General features: G+C 33.3%; 1 protein-coding gene across 3 annotated transcripts in view; it reads left to right on the forward strand.

Annotated features, from left to right (window-relative positions):
• Positions 1-17,021, forward strand: part of CSMD3 (CUB and Sushi multiple domains 3) — a 1,246,722-nt gene that overhangs the window by 131,816 nt on the left and 1,097,885 nt on the right. For all 3 annotated transcript variants that reach the window (XM_066265798.1, XM_066265799.1, XM_066265800.1), the window contains exon 2: positions 2,639-2,861. In XM_066265798.1, the coding sequence (XP_066121895.1) occupies positions 2,639-2,861 (223 nt within the window). The remainder of the gene's footprint in view (positions 1-2,638; positions 2,862-17,021) is intronic.

The following is a 17,021-nucleotide window of genomic DNA, read 5'->3' on the forward strand; positions in this document are numbered from 1 at the left end:
CTTTGCCATATATGGAGATGACTGACTTTGATTCTTTTCTTTTCTTTTCTTTTCTTTTCTTTTCTTTTCTTTTCTTTTCTTTTCTTTTCTTTTTCTTTTTCTTTTCTTTTCTTTTTTTTTTTTTTTTTACAGACACAGAGAGAGAGTCAGAGAGAGGATAGACAGGGACAGACAAGACAGGAACGGAGAGAGACGAGTAACATCAATCATCAGTTTTTCGTTGTGACACCTTAGTTGTTCATTAATTGCTTTCTCATATGTGCCTTGATCGTGGGGCTACAACAAACCAAGTAACCCCTTGCTCGGGCCAGCGACATTCTGCTAAAGCTGGTCAGCTTTGCTCAAACTAGATGAGCCCACACTCAAGCTGGTGACTTCGGGCTGATGCTCTAGCCACTGCGCCACTGCCTGGTCAGGCACTTGTCGGTATTTTTAGCAAATATAAAGCACACAGCCAGTTGGTAGATAAGAGGCTCTGCTAGCAAAAGAAAGGTGCTCTCGTGGAGAGTGTGGAAATAATGTACAATAACCAAATCAGCCTCTGTCTGCCACAGTCTACAAATCTGGCTTCCCATCTTCCTTGCAAGGTTCTTCATACATTTATTTTATTTTGTTTTGTTTTTTTACTTATATTCATTGGGGTTGACATTGCTTAATAAGATTATATGAGTTCCAAGTGTACATTTATGATGCATCATCTGTTCATTGCACTGAGTGCCCACCACCCAAAGTCAAATCTTCTTTCATCATCATATATTTGATACCCTTTACCCTTTACTACCTACCCACCCCTCTTCCCCTTTTTGTTTTTATTCATTCATTGCTTTCAGTTTTATACCTCACCTATGAGTAAAATCATATGCTTCCTAACTTTTCCTATCTGACTTATCTTGCTTAGCATAAAATTCTCAAGATCTGTCCATTTTGTTGCAAATGGTGGTATTTTATCTTTTCTTATGGCCGAGTAGTATTCCATTGCGTACATAGATCACATCTTTCTAATCCGTCATCTATTGTAGGAGAGTGCTGTTGTTTCCATGTCTCCACACTTTTACAAAATATCTCTACCTATAAAACACGAACTAATTCCTTCTCAAAGAGAGGAGCCTCAAGTTTCCTTCATTTTCTACTTGTAGTTCGAAACAGATGTTTTGAGTGGTAGAGCATCCCATATTAGCTAAGCTAGCTAATTTCTTCTCCTTCAAGCCAGCTCTCAGTATAAATACCTTATACTGATTAGCCAGCTCTCTGACTAATACCTTCATGGTACTTAAGTTTCATGTATGACTGACAAATGTGGAAATAATATCTGGGTGAAGAATTCTCAACAGAATGCTTGTAAACATGACTGCCTCTGTCTGGATCCAAGTTTTAGTAGCATGTAGACTAGTTTAGACATGTGTTGAGGACCATGATCTTTAACCAGTGTATAAATCTTACGGTTTTATATTACATAGTATGATTACAGCATTCTGAATTCACATAAATCAATCTCTCAAGAAATGGTAAGTTTCCTAGCTATCTCTAAGAGTCAAGCTCTCAATAATTTAGACCTTCTAGGCCCTGGACAGGTAGTTCAATTAGTTAGAGCATAGTCCCAATAAGTCAAGGTTGCAGGGTTTGATTCCCAGTCAGGGCACATAAGAGAAACAACCAGAAAATGTATAAATAGGTGGAACAGGATGTCAATGTTTCTCTCCATTCCTCTCTCTCTAAAATCAATCAATAAAAACCAGTAATTTTGACTTCCTATAAACCTAGTACAGAAGTTTTTAAGGATGGAGGCTGATAATTAGCTAGGATTCAGTTTTTCAAAATATTTTTTCTCAACCTCAGGTTTCACTTGTGATTAAATTAGGATGGTGTTCATTTTGGACTAACCATTCTGGTTTAGACAGAGCAATTACATTTACTTGTTATTATTATTTTTGAGACCTGAGTCTGTTAGAATCAGGGTGGGACAGACTTTCCTAAAGCACATTGATACATGGTAGAAATATGGACATTCAAAAGAGTTATGATGCTTTCCCACGAAAGAATGGAGTAAATATTTTAAGATCTAAAATGCATACTAAAATTATAAATAATTTAAAAAATATTTTATTTTTCAATTACAGTTGACATTCAGTATTATTTTGTATTAGTTTTTGGTGTACATCCTAGTGGTTAGACTGTCATATACTTTCAATATTGTCCTCTGATATTTTAAGTAACTACTGGGCCCCAAACCTAGTTACTACAGTATTACTATCTATATTCCCTATGCTATACTTTAAACCCCTTAATCTTTTTCAACAATGTTGTTTATGAGTATCCAGAATTAGATTGAAAACTACTTCAAGGGAAGGTATCATGTTCTAGAACTATGTCTGTGGTATCTTTTAATAGATGATGAATCGGATATATGGAGGATTTTATCTTATCTACTGAATGAATAAACACAATATGTATGATAAATGACAAATCTACTAGTATTTTGCTAGTTACTTTTTACCATTTAAAAAAATAATTTACATAGCTCTAAAATTGTCATTTACAAGATTATTGTAAAATAGGTCTTGGAAAAACAATAATAGATCTCCTGGATTGTTCTTGTTTTATAGAATGTTAATGTCTGCTTGTTTGTTTTTTGTTGCAGGATTTATTTATACATGCGGTGGAACTTTGAAAGGACTCAATGGCACTATAGAAAGCCCTGGTTTTCCATATGGATATCCAAATGGTGCAAACTGTACATGGGTAATAATAGCAGAAGAACGAAATAGAATACAAATTGTTTTTCAGTCATTTGCTCTAGAAGAAGAATACGACTACTTATCCTTATATGATGGACATCCTCATCCTACAAACTTTAGGACAAGGTTAGTGTATTTTGAAACTAAAAATAGAGGGAAAATATTTTATGAATAAAAGTAGTTTATCTTATACAAAGGATGCTTAACATTTGTGTTGCAATTATAATTAAGTCATATACCCATCTATTATTAACTTGGAAATATATCATCCCAGGAACAAATTAGTTCAGTATCTCTGACTGACTTCATAATACTAGTATATTAATATTATTATCTCACATAAAAAAGTAAGTTTAAATTGAATTGTGACCTGTTTAGAGTGATTAAAGATATTATGATTTAAAAAAATATCTCAAGATTTTATTCTTTATGGACATACCTTTTGGTAAGGTGAATGCATACCATGTAGTGTGTCTTCTAGAGGTATGTACCCATTATAATGTAAAACAATATGCAAAAATACTTAAAAATAAATATTAATATGATAATAGAATAAATTATTTTTAGATAATGTGTATGTTTATAAAGTATAAATATCTGAAAAGTAGACTCACTGATGTCACCAATTGGAACATTGACATTTCTGTCCATACAAATGAAATTATATATTTTTAAACTAGTTTATGAAACAGATGTGAAAATTATCTGGCATCTTGTCTATTATTTCAATAGTTCTTCAGATTTTTTTTTTGGCAAATAGAGTATCTAAACATAAACATTTTTGCTATCTTATCAATTATTCTTTCTAAACATAGATCAACTCATTCAACCAAATTCAAAGTCCAGATATTACATATTTCATTTAGTCCTAAATTTTTACCAATGTGTGTATATTTTTAAATGTAGTTAACTGTTTTTTAAACTTCCAATTCAAAATATTCTTAGCAGAAGATCTCTAAAAGTAAAAGCTCTTTACATACTTGGTTATGTTCCCTGTCGGATTCATAGTTAAAAATGCCTGAATTTTTGTTCCAAACCACATTTTACAAAAGAAAAACTTACTGGAATGATTACAGGTGAGGTTCTGTTTTTCTTTTTTTTAATGTACGTGATACATTCATTATGGAATATTTCTAGTTTCTTCTTTTTTTATATTGCTTAAGTCTTTCACTATTCATCCTATTCAAAAATATACTGTATGACTGATGTCTCTGACAGTGATATTTCATTATTATTGCCAATAGCATTAAAAATTTGGATGTAATTTGGTAATGACAGAGCATTAAGTCAAGATAGTAAACAGACAGCAATGTGTGTATGTTTTTCTGCTTGCCTATTTTACTGGGTGTGTGTGGGAAGGTGTGAGTGTCTGCCTTCACCTGTCCATATTCAATCAGACTACAGACTGTAAGAGAAAAAGGAAAATTATTTTTAAACTATCAAGCCAGGTAAAATGATGTATGTACAATTTTTAAAATAAAGACATTGGTATATCCTCTTTATAATAGTAACATATGCTATATAATTGGTGTAAACTAGTAAAAGTAAAAAAGCTCTCTAAAATTTACCTGGAAATTTTTAAATATCAATTCATATAGTATGATTTGTGTAAGCATCAATGCTCCCTATATCCCTTTAAAATAAAATAAAAAGCACAGTTTTCATTTTACCCCTGCTCTACCTTAAAAAAAATAATTATGGCCTCTTGGAAGTTAAAAGACTTTGTCAGATGGGGCAAATCAATTTTCTGTTCTCATTCTTTCTTTTCTACTCTGCAAATGAGAGAATAACAGTACTTAAAAGATATTTTGAAGATCACAATGCAATAAAAGCTCAATATATCAAACCCTTAGCATTTGTTGACTACTTTGTACTAAACACTGTGCTAAGTATTGTGTACGCATTGTATTATTTAACTTATCTCCTGCTCAAACAATGTGAAAGATCTCTATTATTATCATTATTTTAAAACTGAGAAAATGAAGCTTACCTTTCTTGCTCATGATTAATATTGTTGTAAGTAGCAAAAGGCACAATTATCACTGCAGCCCAGATTATCTCAGTTCAGAATGTAAACTCATTAAAAAATATATGTATTGCATAATATATAATTCATAATATGTATGTAATCTCCATGGCTTATGTACTGATGTATGAATTAAAAGCCTATGTCTATTTTTTATTTATTTATTTTTCTTTTAGTGAGAAAGAGAGTGAGAAGGGACAGACAGAGATAGACAGAGAGGAAGGGAGAGAGATGAGAAACATCAATCCATAGTTGCACCATCTTAGTTGTTCATTGATTGCTTTTTCATATGTGTCTTGACCAGAAGGCTCCAGCTGAGCCAGTGATCCCTTCCTGAAGCCAGCAAACTTGGGCTTCAAGCCAGCGATATTTAGGCTCAAGCCAGCAACCATGGGGTCATGTTTATAATCTCACGCTCAAGCCGGTGACCCTGTACTCAAGCTGGAGAGCCCGTGTTCAAGCCCGTGACCTCAGGGTTTTGAACCTGAGTCCTCAGCATCCCAAGTTGACATTCTATCCACTGTGCCACTACCTGGTCAGGCTAGATTAAATTTAGTAAGATTTAAAAACAGTTTATTGAGGTGATCCTGTTTAATACAATTATGTATGTTTCAGGTGTACAGCTCCGTAATACATCATCTGTATATTGTATTCTGTATTCACCACCCCAATCAAGTTGCCTTCCATCTCCATTTATCCTCCCCATACACTCTCTCTCTGCCCCAACCCCTTTCCTTTTGTAATCCCTATACTGCTGTCTGTATCTATGGGGTTTTTTTCTTTGCTTAATCCCTTTACATTTTTTTATTTTAGTAGAATTTATTTAATTTATTGTGTTTACATAGATTCTAGTGTTGCCCCGATTGTATCGCCCCTCCCCTGTATCCCCCTGAACATATCTCTTGACCCCCTCCCAACAGCTCCCTCCTCCCTTCCCTTCAGGTTTAATTTTGTTCCTCAGTTCACACTGTTCCTTGGATTCCTCAAATGAGTCAGGTCATAGGATATTTTTCTTTCTCTGAATGGCTTATTTCACTTAACATAATAGCTTCCAGGTCCATCCATGTTGATGCAAAAGGTAATGTTTTCTTATTTTTCATGGTCCCATAGTATTCTATTGTATGTATGTACCATTGCTTTTTAATCCACTCGTACACTGACGGACACTTAGGCTGTTTCCAGATCTTCACTATTGTGAACAATGCTTCCATAATCAAAACTATCAATATCAGCAAAGTGGGAATACTGGGAACAAACCTTAACATGATAAAGGCCGTCTATGACAAATCCATAGCCAATATCATACTCAATAGGCAAAAATTAAAAGCAATCCCCATAAGATTAAGAACAAGGCAGGGATGCCCCCTTTCACCACTCTTATTCAACATAGTTCTCGAAGTCCTAGCCATAGCAATCAGACAAGAAGAAAAAAAAAAGGCATCCAAATTTGAAAAGAAGAAATAAAACTATCATTATTTGCAGATGATATAATATTGTATATAGAAAACCCTAACGTCTCAGTCAAAAAACTACTGGACCTGATAAATGAATTCAGCAAGGTGGCAGGATATAAAATTAATACTCAGAATTCAAAGGCATTTTTATGCACCAACAATGAACTGTCAGAAAGAGAAATTAAGGAAACAATCCCCTTCACTATTGCAACCAAAAAAATAAAGTACCTAGGAGTAAATTTAACCAAGGTGATTAAAGACTTGTACTCGGAAAATTATAAAACATTGATAAAAGAAATTAAGGAAGATACGAACAAGTGGAAGCATATACCGTGCTCGTGGTTATGAAGAATAAACATCACTAAAATGTCTATACTACCCAAAGCAATTTATAAATTCAATGCAATACCGATTAAAATCCCTTTACATTTTATGCTCAGTCACCTACTCCCATCCTCTCTGTCAGTCTGTTCTCCATATCATTGAGTCTGTTTCTATTTCATTTGTTAGTTTATTTTGTTCATTAAATTCTACATATAAGTGAAATCATATGAAAATAAAATTTATAAACATGTATACCAAAGATATAAACAAAATAAATTACAACTTTATTCTTGGTATTTATTTTCTCGAGTCTATTCTAATATGTGCTCTGTAGCATGTTGCTCACTGTGAACTGAAATTCACCTATTGGTGTTTATGTTTAAAGAAATGCTGTTGCTAGTCTGGAAAGTGATCCCATTTATTTATTTATTTTTATTAAATTTATTGGAGTGACCTTGATTAATAAAATTGTATAGCTTTCAGGTGTACACTTCTTGAAATCATCAGCTGTATATTGTACTGTGTGTTGGTCACCCCAAATCAAGTCTCCGTCCATTATCATTTATCCTTCTTTTACCTCTTCTGCCTCTCCCAAACCCCCTTCCCTCTAGTAATCACCTTAACAACTAATTTTAATTATCAAGAAAGAAAAAATCAATGAGTAACCTACATTCCCTTCCAGACTGTGTTTATATACAAAGTCTGCCATTTGAGTAGAAGCTGAAATTGCTGCTGGCATTTTGGTTCATTTTTGTGTCTATGTCTTTGAGTCACTGTTTCCTTGCCTTTTGTTTCTCTCACATTCTCACTTAGTATGTGTCTTTAGGATAAGTCTGCCATCTCAATTTTTCATTAATTAATATTTATATATATTTTTTCCATGAGTGCTAATAGACATTATTTTTTTAAAAGGAGACATTACATAATTTTTGAAGAATTTAAAGTGTATATTTTTAATATTTACATGAGTGCACTAGAATTTATATATACAGAGTGGGGCAAAAGGAGGTTTATAGTTTAAATGAAAAACACAAGAATCAACTATTGTGCATGCTCACAGCTGTAAATCTACTTTTGCCCCACCCTGTATATAAAGCTAAATGTATATTAATTATAAATCACAGTGTAGTTGAAATATAAATTCAATATAACTGCTTAGATGGAAATGAATGCCTTTATTTCATTAAATCTCAACTGTGATTTCCTTTCAATCTAATTGAACTTTTCCGTTTGTTTCTGCCCTCGGGAAAACTTGTTTCACTCAAGAGCTTCCGTGTGTAGGAAAGTCCTGACGTGTCGTCTGTCCTGTAACCGTCAGGCTTCTAACTTGGACGTAAAAAATTACTTTTTCTTTTATTAATTAGGATTCCTTTAACGGTGTAGCCTTGCTCTTTGCTAGTGCTTAGCTCTTACTGACTCACCAAGTGGTTTTTTACTGTAATTGAGCACTAAAGGAGATTGTTGCCATGACTGTTATTTTTCTCAGTAGTTTTTATTAACCTCCTCATTTAATTTATCAGTCTTCATTTATCATTGGTCTCTATAGAAGAGATTTCTTCACTATAGCTATTAGTTTATACTCTGATAAAGGCTAATAGCATTTTTTAAGAGCTTTCTTATTTTAAACAAACTATATGTTGTAAATATATATATATGAATAAATGTGTGTATGTGTACATAGGTGTGTGTGTATCAGAATAGTTTATAAGTAAGCTGAATCAACTTTCTCAATTTTTCCTTTGAAGTATTTGATGTAATTGTTTGTTTTTTTTCTAACCAGTATTGTAGTTTACTCTCTGGAAGAACATATTATCTTAAACTTGTTAGATTCCATGTAGGAAAACTCTTTCTGTATAGGACTAGTGGTAAGCATATGATAGTGCAGAAGCCACCAGACAATACATCCATGAGTATAGTTGTCTTCCAATAATACTTTATATATGGACACTGACATTTGGACTTTATTTTTTACATGTATTTAAGTATTATTCTTTTGATTTTTTTAACCATTTAAAAATATAAAATTTATTTATTTATTTTTTTCACAGATGTGAAGTCTTTTTTGTTTTTTGAAAGAAAACATCTCTAGATTATTTTGATATTTGATTGTGCTGTGTACCCCTCCCCTAAAGTTAAATTGTCTTCTGTCACCTTCTGTCTGGTTTTCTTGTGCCCCTCCCCTCCCCCAACCCCTCTCTTCTTCTTCGCCCCATCCTCCCTCCCCCCACCCCCACCCCAGTTGCCATCACATTCTTGTTCATGTCTCTGAGTCTCATTTTTATGTCCCTTCTATGTATGGATTCATATAGTTCTTAGTTTTTTTCTGATTTACTTATTTCACTCCATATAATGTTATCAAGGTCCTTTCATGTTATTGTAAATGATCCAATGTCATCATTTCTTATGGCTGAGTAGTACTCCATAGTATATGTACTAAAGCTTTTTAATCCACTTGTCCTCTGACGGACACTTGGGCTGTTTCCAGATCTTCGCTATTGTGAACAATGCTGCCATAAACATGGGGGTGCATTTCTCCTTTTGGAGCCGTTCTATGGTGTCCTTGGGGTATATGCCTATAAGTGGGATAGCTGGGTCAAAAGGCAGTTCGATTTTCAGTTTTTTGAGGAATCTCCATACTGTTTTCCACAGTGGCTGCACCAGTCTGCATTCCCACCAGCAGTGCAGGAGGGTTCCCTTTTCTCCACATCCTCGCCAGCACTTATTCTGTGTTGTTTTGTTGATGAGCGCTATTCTGGCTGGTGTGAGGTGATATCTCATTGTGGTTTTAATTTGCATTTCTCTAATGATTAGTGATGTTTAGCATTTTTTCATATGCCTATTGGCCATCTGTATGTCCTCTTTGGAGAAGTGTCTATTCATCTCTTTTGCCCATTTTTGGATTGGACTGTTTGTCTTCCTGGTGTTGAGATTTACAGGTTCTTTATAAATTTTGGTTATTAACCCCTTATCAGACGTATTGTCAAATATGTTCTCCCATTGTGTAGTTTGTCTTTTTATTCTGTTCTTGTTGTCTTTAGCTGTGCAAAAGCTTTTTAGTTTGATATAGTCCCATTTGTTTATCCTGTCTTTTATTTCACTTCCCTGTGGAGATAAATCAGCAAATATATTGCTCTGAGAGATGTCAGAGAGCTTACTGCCTATGTTTTCTTCTAAGATGCTTATGGTTCCATGGCCTACATTTAAGTCTTTTATCCATTTTGAATTTATTTTTGTGAGTGGTGTAAGCTGGTGATCTAGTTTCATTTTTTTGCAGGTAGCTGTCCAATTTTCCCAACACCATTTGTTGAAGAGGCTGTCTTTACTCCATTTTATTTCCTTACCTCCTTTGTCAAATATAAGTTGTCCATAGAACTGTGGGTTTATTTCTGAGTTCTCTGTTCCATTCCATTGATCTATATGCCTGTTCTTATGCCAGTACCAGGCTGTTTTGAGTACAATGGCCTTGTAGTATAACTTGATATCAGGAAGTGTGATACCTCCCACTTTATTCTTCTTTTTTAAGATTGCTAAGGCTATTCATGTTCTCTTTTGGTTCCGTATAAATTTTTGGAATATGTGGTCTATATCTTTGAAGTATGTCATTGGTATTTTAATTGGTATTGCATTGAATTTATAGATTGCTTTGGGTAAAATAGATATTTTAATGATGTTTATTCTTCCTAACCATGAGCACAGTATATGCTTCCACTTGTTTGTATCTTCCTTGATTTCTAGACTTATTATTAATAGCTAGCTATGCATCCTTAAGATAGTGCAGAAGTGATGGTTTGTGAGTCTTGTCATTCTCATTCATTAAAATAGGGATATATTGGACATTGTAAACAGAATTTTATATTTTGAAATTATTCCTAAAACATCAATGTTTTTATGACTCATTTACTTTTCTGTGAGGTTTTAATTTATTACATAAAAGTTGACGGTGTCTAAATATGATCCTTGTAACAACGCACCATTAGAGAATTCTTGGTAGTTCTACAGTTAGCTTAGAACAGGTGTTGGTGCATTTAAAAAAATTTTGATTTGCTTGATGTGTAAAAGAAAATGTATATATTTTCCTTTATGTCCATATTTAATCTCTCCACATTAAAATCCATGTTTCAAGTGATTAGAATTGTGGTTCACATAAATTTATTGGATTATTATGTTTAATTTTACAAGGATTTATTTAATTATTCTCTTATTGTAAGGTATTTTAATTTTTTAATCTTATCAATCCAGATAGCAACATCAGCTTTAATTCAGATAAGAGTCTTACATCACCACCATTAAGTGAAAAGTAGTCTTGGAAAAACATATTTCATTCCAACTTCAATCATAGAAAGTGGCATGAAGAATGCTGGTGATTAATATATCATAGTATCAAATTATCATATTCATAATTTTTATTTTACTGTTTTCAACAAAGTTAGATTTTCACTTAATTTTCTAAATAAATAATTTATAAAGTTCTCATTGAAAAAAGGAGGTAGAGCCTGGCCAGTTGGCTCAGTGATAGAGTGTAGGCCTGGCATGTGGATGTCCTGGGTTTGATTTCTGGTCAGGGCACACAGGAGAAGTGACCATCTGCTTCTCCACCCTTCCCTCTCTTATCTCTCTCTCTCTCTCTCTCTCTCTCTCTCTCTCTCTTTCTTTCTCTCTCTCTCTCTTTAACCCTCCTCAAGCCATGGCTCAGTTGGTTCAAGTGAGTTGGCTCCCAGCACTGAGGATTGCTCAGTGGAGCCTCCTCCTCAGATGCTTCAAAGAACTTGGTTGCAGAGCAATGGAAACAGCCTTAGCTGGGCAGAGCATCCCCCCATAGAGTCTTGCTGAGTGGGATAGATCCCCATCTGGGGGGCATATGTAGGAGTCTGTCTCTCTGCTTCCCCTCCTTTCACTTAATAAAAAATAAGAAAAAGAAAAAAAGGAGGTGGTTATCAAAAAGTTATAGTGTGGAAATGAAATAGACACAACATAAAATTTACTTAAGAAGTTAAATAATTTTCCATGAATTAATAGTCTTAAAAGTATAAAGAAATATAAAGATAATATAAGTAAATGTAAATATAAAACCACTCACTGGGGAACTTATGCAATCATAACAAATTGCTATGCGGAATGTAATCTAGCTGAGGAGATGACAGATAGTGCTGAACATTTGCAATTTTATTTTTTCATTTTTATAGAGATATAATTGACATATAACACTGTGTAAGTTTAAGGTGCATACCACAGTATTTTAATAAAAACATATATATTGTAAAATAATTATCATAAGAAGGTTTGTTAACACTTCTAACACCTCACTTAATTTTTATTTCTGTGTGTGTGGTGAGAACATTTATGATTTATTCTTTTAGTGACTTTTAAGTATACTGTATGATACAATACTGTTAACTACAGTCATCCTTATGTACACTAGATGCCCAGAATGTATTTATCTTATATCTGGAAGCATGTAACATTTGACCAACATCTCCCCATTTCCCCCACCCTCCAAGCCCTGGCCAAATACCATTGTATTTGATTTATCTGAGTTTGGTTTCTTTAGAATCCACATATAAATGAGATTATACAATATATGTCTTGGTCTAACTTATTTCACTCAGCGTACACCCTTAAGGCCCATTTGTATTGTTGAAGATAAAAGAATTTTCTTCTCTTAATGGCATAATAATATTCCATTTGTTACATATATGTCACATTTCCTTTATTCATTCCTCTGTCAATGCCCATTTAGGTTATTTCCAGATTGTGGCTATTGTGAAATAGCTGCAACAATCATGAAAGGGTAAATAAATATCTGTTTAGATAATGACTTTATTTCCACTCAGAAGTGGAATGCTGGGTCATATGGTAGTATTATTTTCTTTTTTAAAAATTTTTTTTAATTTATTCATTTTAGAGAGGAGAGGGAGAGACAGAGAGAGAGAGAGAGAGAGAGAGAGGAGAGACACAGAGAGAAGGGGCGGAGGAGTTGGAAGCATCAACTCCCATAGGTGCCTTGACCAGGCAAGCCCAGGGTGTCGAACCGGTGACCTCAGCATTTCCAGGTTGACGCTTTATCCACTGTGCCACCACAGGTCAGGCTGGTAGTATTATTTTCAATATTTTTCAAAAATCTCTACTTTTTTCCTTAATGGTTGAACCAATTTATATTGTCACCAGCACAAGTTTTCAGCTTTTTGTATTTTTTTTGACATCCTCACCAACAATTGTTATTTTATGTCTTTTTGATAATAGCCATTCTACCAAATATGAGGTGAATTGATATTGCATTGTGGCTTAGTTTGCATTTCCTTGATGATTAGTGACATCAAACACATTTTTATTTACCTTTTGTCCATATGCATATCTTTTTTCAGATAAATGCCTTTTCAAGTTCTCTTTTCATTTTTGCAAGATTATTTGTGGTGTAAGATAGGTATCCAAACTGCTCTTTTGCATCTCATTATCTAGTTTTACTCAACAATTTATTGAAGAGAGTGTCCTTTCTCCATTGGTTATTCTTGGCTCCTGTTTCAAATATTAGTTGACTATATGTGTGGTAGGGCCAAATGCTTAGTGTAGTAGTTTCTCTTAGGTCCACAGAGTCTGGCTGGCTTGAGAGTCAAGTCTTTGCTGATGGCTAGTGAGCACATGCAGAAAAGCCCACCTACAGGAAAAGCAACCAGGGTAAAATGAAGCTCTCCCTCAAACCCCCTTCAGTGCATACAGTCTTAGACATTTATACTTCAAGGGTGTGTTGGAACATCTCAGCTGGACTCCATGGCTTCCACAAAGGCTCTGTCATGCATGGGTGATTAACCTAAATCAGTGTTATTTGGGGGCAAGATTGTAGAATACTTTTATTCCACCATGATAACAATGTCACTCAAATTTGCCATTTTAAATGTGGTGGTCAGGAAAAAGTTGACATGGAACCAGTGACAGCTGGGAAGACATATGAGAGATTTCCAAACAAAGCAAACAACCAGTGCAAATATCCTAATTCTGCAGCATGTGTGAGAAGATGAGTAAGCGATGAAGCCTGAGAAGTGGTCCAGTGAGGCAGGTTTATAGAAGGCCTGGCAGACCACAGTAAACTGCTTTCTTTTTGAGTGAGCTAGATAGAGGGTTTTGAGCAGAGATGTAATATGATCTAAAGTAGGCCACTTCCAACGTAGTAGACTGTGTACTCTGCACAGAGTTGCCAGGTCTTTGGTCCAGCAATCCAGGCTCTGCTACTTCAGCGAAGATTGTGCCCCATGCCAGTCATTGTATTGTGTCAGTGTGAAGAAAGGAGAGACATTTTGCAATACATTCACAAGGAGGGTGACCTTTTGCAATTTCCCCCACCAGTGGGAGCACATTTTTGTAATTCCTACAAATTATGACCCTGTTATATTTTATAATCTGAAAGGATCTCTTTAAGCTGCTCTGTAGGAATAGACTTATGTGGGGTTGCGGACAATATAAGTATTACTTTTATGCTAATAAAATTAGAGAAAAACTAAGAAAGTATGAGCTATTATACCAGCCAATTAAAAGAGATCAATCAAAAATTAAATGATGTAAACACACAGAAATATAAATTCTAAATACTGAATAATGATGCCAAATTTTAATTGATTACAAATATTATAATTATACATATATATTTATAAATATACAGAAAACCTAGATAATTTACTAGAAATGTATAGAACTAAAAAGAGCATTTAGTGTGTTGGTCAGTGTATCTCATCAGCCATTATTTAGAAAAATCACAAAATACACTACATTGAAAATATCAGCAAAATCACTAAATGTTGATATAAACTCAATAAGTACTAAGTGTAACTATGTGATAAAAAATGTAGTCTGATGCTGAAATGCACAAAATTGGAAAATGGAGAGACACACTTTAATCATGGAAAGAAGCACTCAATTTTGTAAAGCTCTCATTCTTTGAAATTGTCATATAATTTCATTTAAAAATTCTAATGAATTCTGTTACTTGAAAAAATAATACAATAGTTCATCAGACTACAATATAAAAATAACCAGGTAAATATTGAAATATGGGAATAGAGAGTTTAAAACTTCAAGATAAAAATGTTTAATAGAAAACAAAATAATTTAAAAATGTGGTTTGGCTTATATAAGAATAGAAGTCATTTGGAACAAATTCTATATAATTGCAGACAAGAAAGAGAAGATTAACTCACAGAAGCCATTAAGAGAGATATGAGATATTTTCTATGTAATAGGATAAAAATGTAAAAAAGTTATTGTCAGATACAATTTCACTAATAAAAAATATTTTCTATGAACAAAATATACATTGGGCAAAATAAATTAAAATAAGTATAAGAATAAATTATTTTCAATCCATATTAAAAACAAAAGCTTGATATGCTTAATAAAAAATTTTAGAAATGAACATTATAATCATATGTGGAAATGTGCAAAAATGTTAATAGGGAGTTCATAAAATAGAAAAAAAACATTATAATGTTAATATAAAATAAGAAACTAGTAAAATTAAATCTTGCTACCTATAAGAAAAAGAAAATCAAAGAAACTGTGTGATGTTTTCCAAATGTAAAATTGTCCAAAACCTAAACAACTTTAACCCCTGTTAGTGAAGATATGTAAGAACTCCCCAAGTAGCAGGAATGGCTGTTGGTGTGTGTTTGCTGAAGGATAATCGCATTAGGTGTCAGGAATTTATCCTAAGGAAAAGTATTCTCATGCCTCCATCTCCAAATTAGATACAGACTTTCTTTGCTTTTCTGTTTTAAATAGCAAATTCATGAATGTTTAAATGAGATGAGTTAAAAACCAATGGAGAAAATGTAGCAATTAGAAAACAAGTCTTCTAAAAAAAGTGTTTTTTGTATGGATGGGGAAGGGTTCCTGAAATATTACTGGCTAGAATAAAAAACAGACTGCAAAGTAGTATGTATAATAAATATAATAATAAGTTAGCTTGTGCTGTGTGTCTGTGTACATTTCTGCATTTATGAACTGAATGGTCTACTCCAAAATGACAACTGTGATTATCTCATGGTGATGAGGTTATGACATTATATTTCCCTTTTTGCTACTCATTATAAAAATGAGTACTAAATCCACTCTCAGTAAATTAGACTTTAAAGTGAATTAAAATTGTATCATAAAATTTTATTTTAAATTTACAATCTAAGTTTACATATATATAGGCTGGGACAAAAGCAGGTTTACAGTTATCCATATGGGAAATAATATAATAATTGATAAATAACAATACAAGAATAAACTCTGAGTTTAGCATACTCACAACAGTAATCCTAATTTTGTCCCACTATAATAATGAAGAAAGAATTGTGAAAAAAATCCATTTTAAAGTTAAAAATATTACTTGTTAAAAATTTTTTGGAATAATTTTTTGTTGTTCAGATAATAATTCAATAGGGGAAAACTATAAGCATACAAATTTATTTATGCACATATTATTATTATTTGTTGATTAAAATAGAAAATGTTGAATTATCAATTTTAAGCAGTTTCTTTAATTACTACCTGATCAATGAAATTTTGCTAGAGAAGCTCTATCATATATTGTTCCTATTTCTATAATAAAGCTACTCTTTATCTCTTTAGTTTTCATACATTGTGATTGCCTTCTTGATCATGTAATTCTCTATGCCTTCTTGATCATGTAATTCTAAAATATACTTCATTATGGTAGCTAAATTCTCTTTACTTTACTTATCCTTTTATTGTTTTTGAATATCAATTATTTAAAAAATTTGTTTTCTCAGTACTATGAAGGATAGATATAAAAGATGTAATATACTCTTCCAAAATTTCTTGTTTATTTTATAGATTTGCTGGACTCTTGACGTAACCACAGAATTCACACGGCTAAGGAATGTAATCAAGGAACAGTAATTAGCATGAATAAAAAATAATCAGTAGTTTCAATGCCCATTTGTGTGGCATTGGTAGTAGACATTTTCTTCTTTAAAAAATGTTGGCAGTGTCCCCATCAATGTTCTTGAGCGGCCACTATAGTTCTGTTCATTCCTGATTAATCTTGTCTCCTTTCTTTTCTCCATAGCTCCCTGAATTTCTACTGTCACTTCTTACTTCTCAAGTTATTTCTTCTCATCCTAATTGCTGCTCCTTTTATGAAACACAATGAACTGTCTCCATTTCTGTAGATAACGTGTTGTAGTAGTAGTAAATGGCATTCCCACAACAATTATTAGAAATTACCTAAATGACTTGTTAGACCACGGACATAAATGGCCATAGAGTATATTTTGTGGCAGTGCACCTAGTGATTTAATTCTACTCCCAAAACCCTATTTGCATGCTGTCACACACAGGTTTGACTGAGAGTGATGGGAGCCAATCTGATTTGCTGTCTCTGAAAACATCCCCCTTCACAGTTAGAACTAGGCCTTGTTTCTTGATTATCTCTCTTGTATAATAAAATGTTTAGGAAATGCAGAAGGCTATAAATGCCTGACTCAC

This window comes from Saccopteryx bilineata, chromosome 3 (genome assembly GCF_036850765.1).
Source record: "Saccopteryx bilineata isolate mSacBil1 chromosome 3, mSacBil1_pri_phased_curated, whole genome shotgun sequence".
Classification (NCBI taxonomy): domain Eukaryota; kingdom Metazoa; phylum Chordata; class Mammalia; order Chiroptera; family Emballonuridae; genus Saccopteryx; species Saccopteryx bilineata.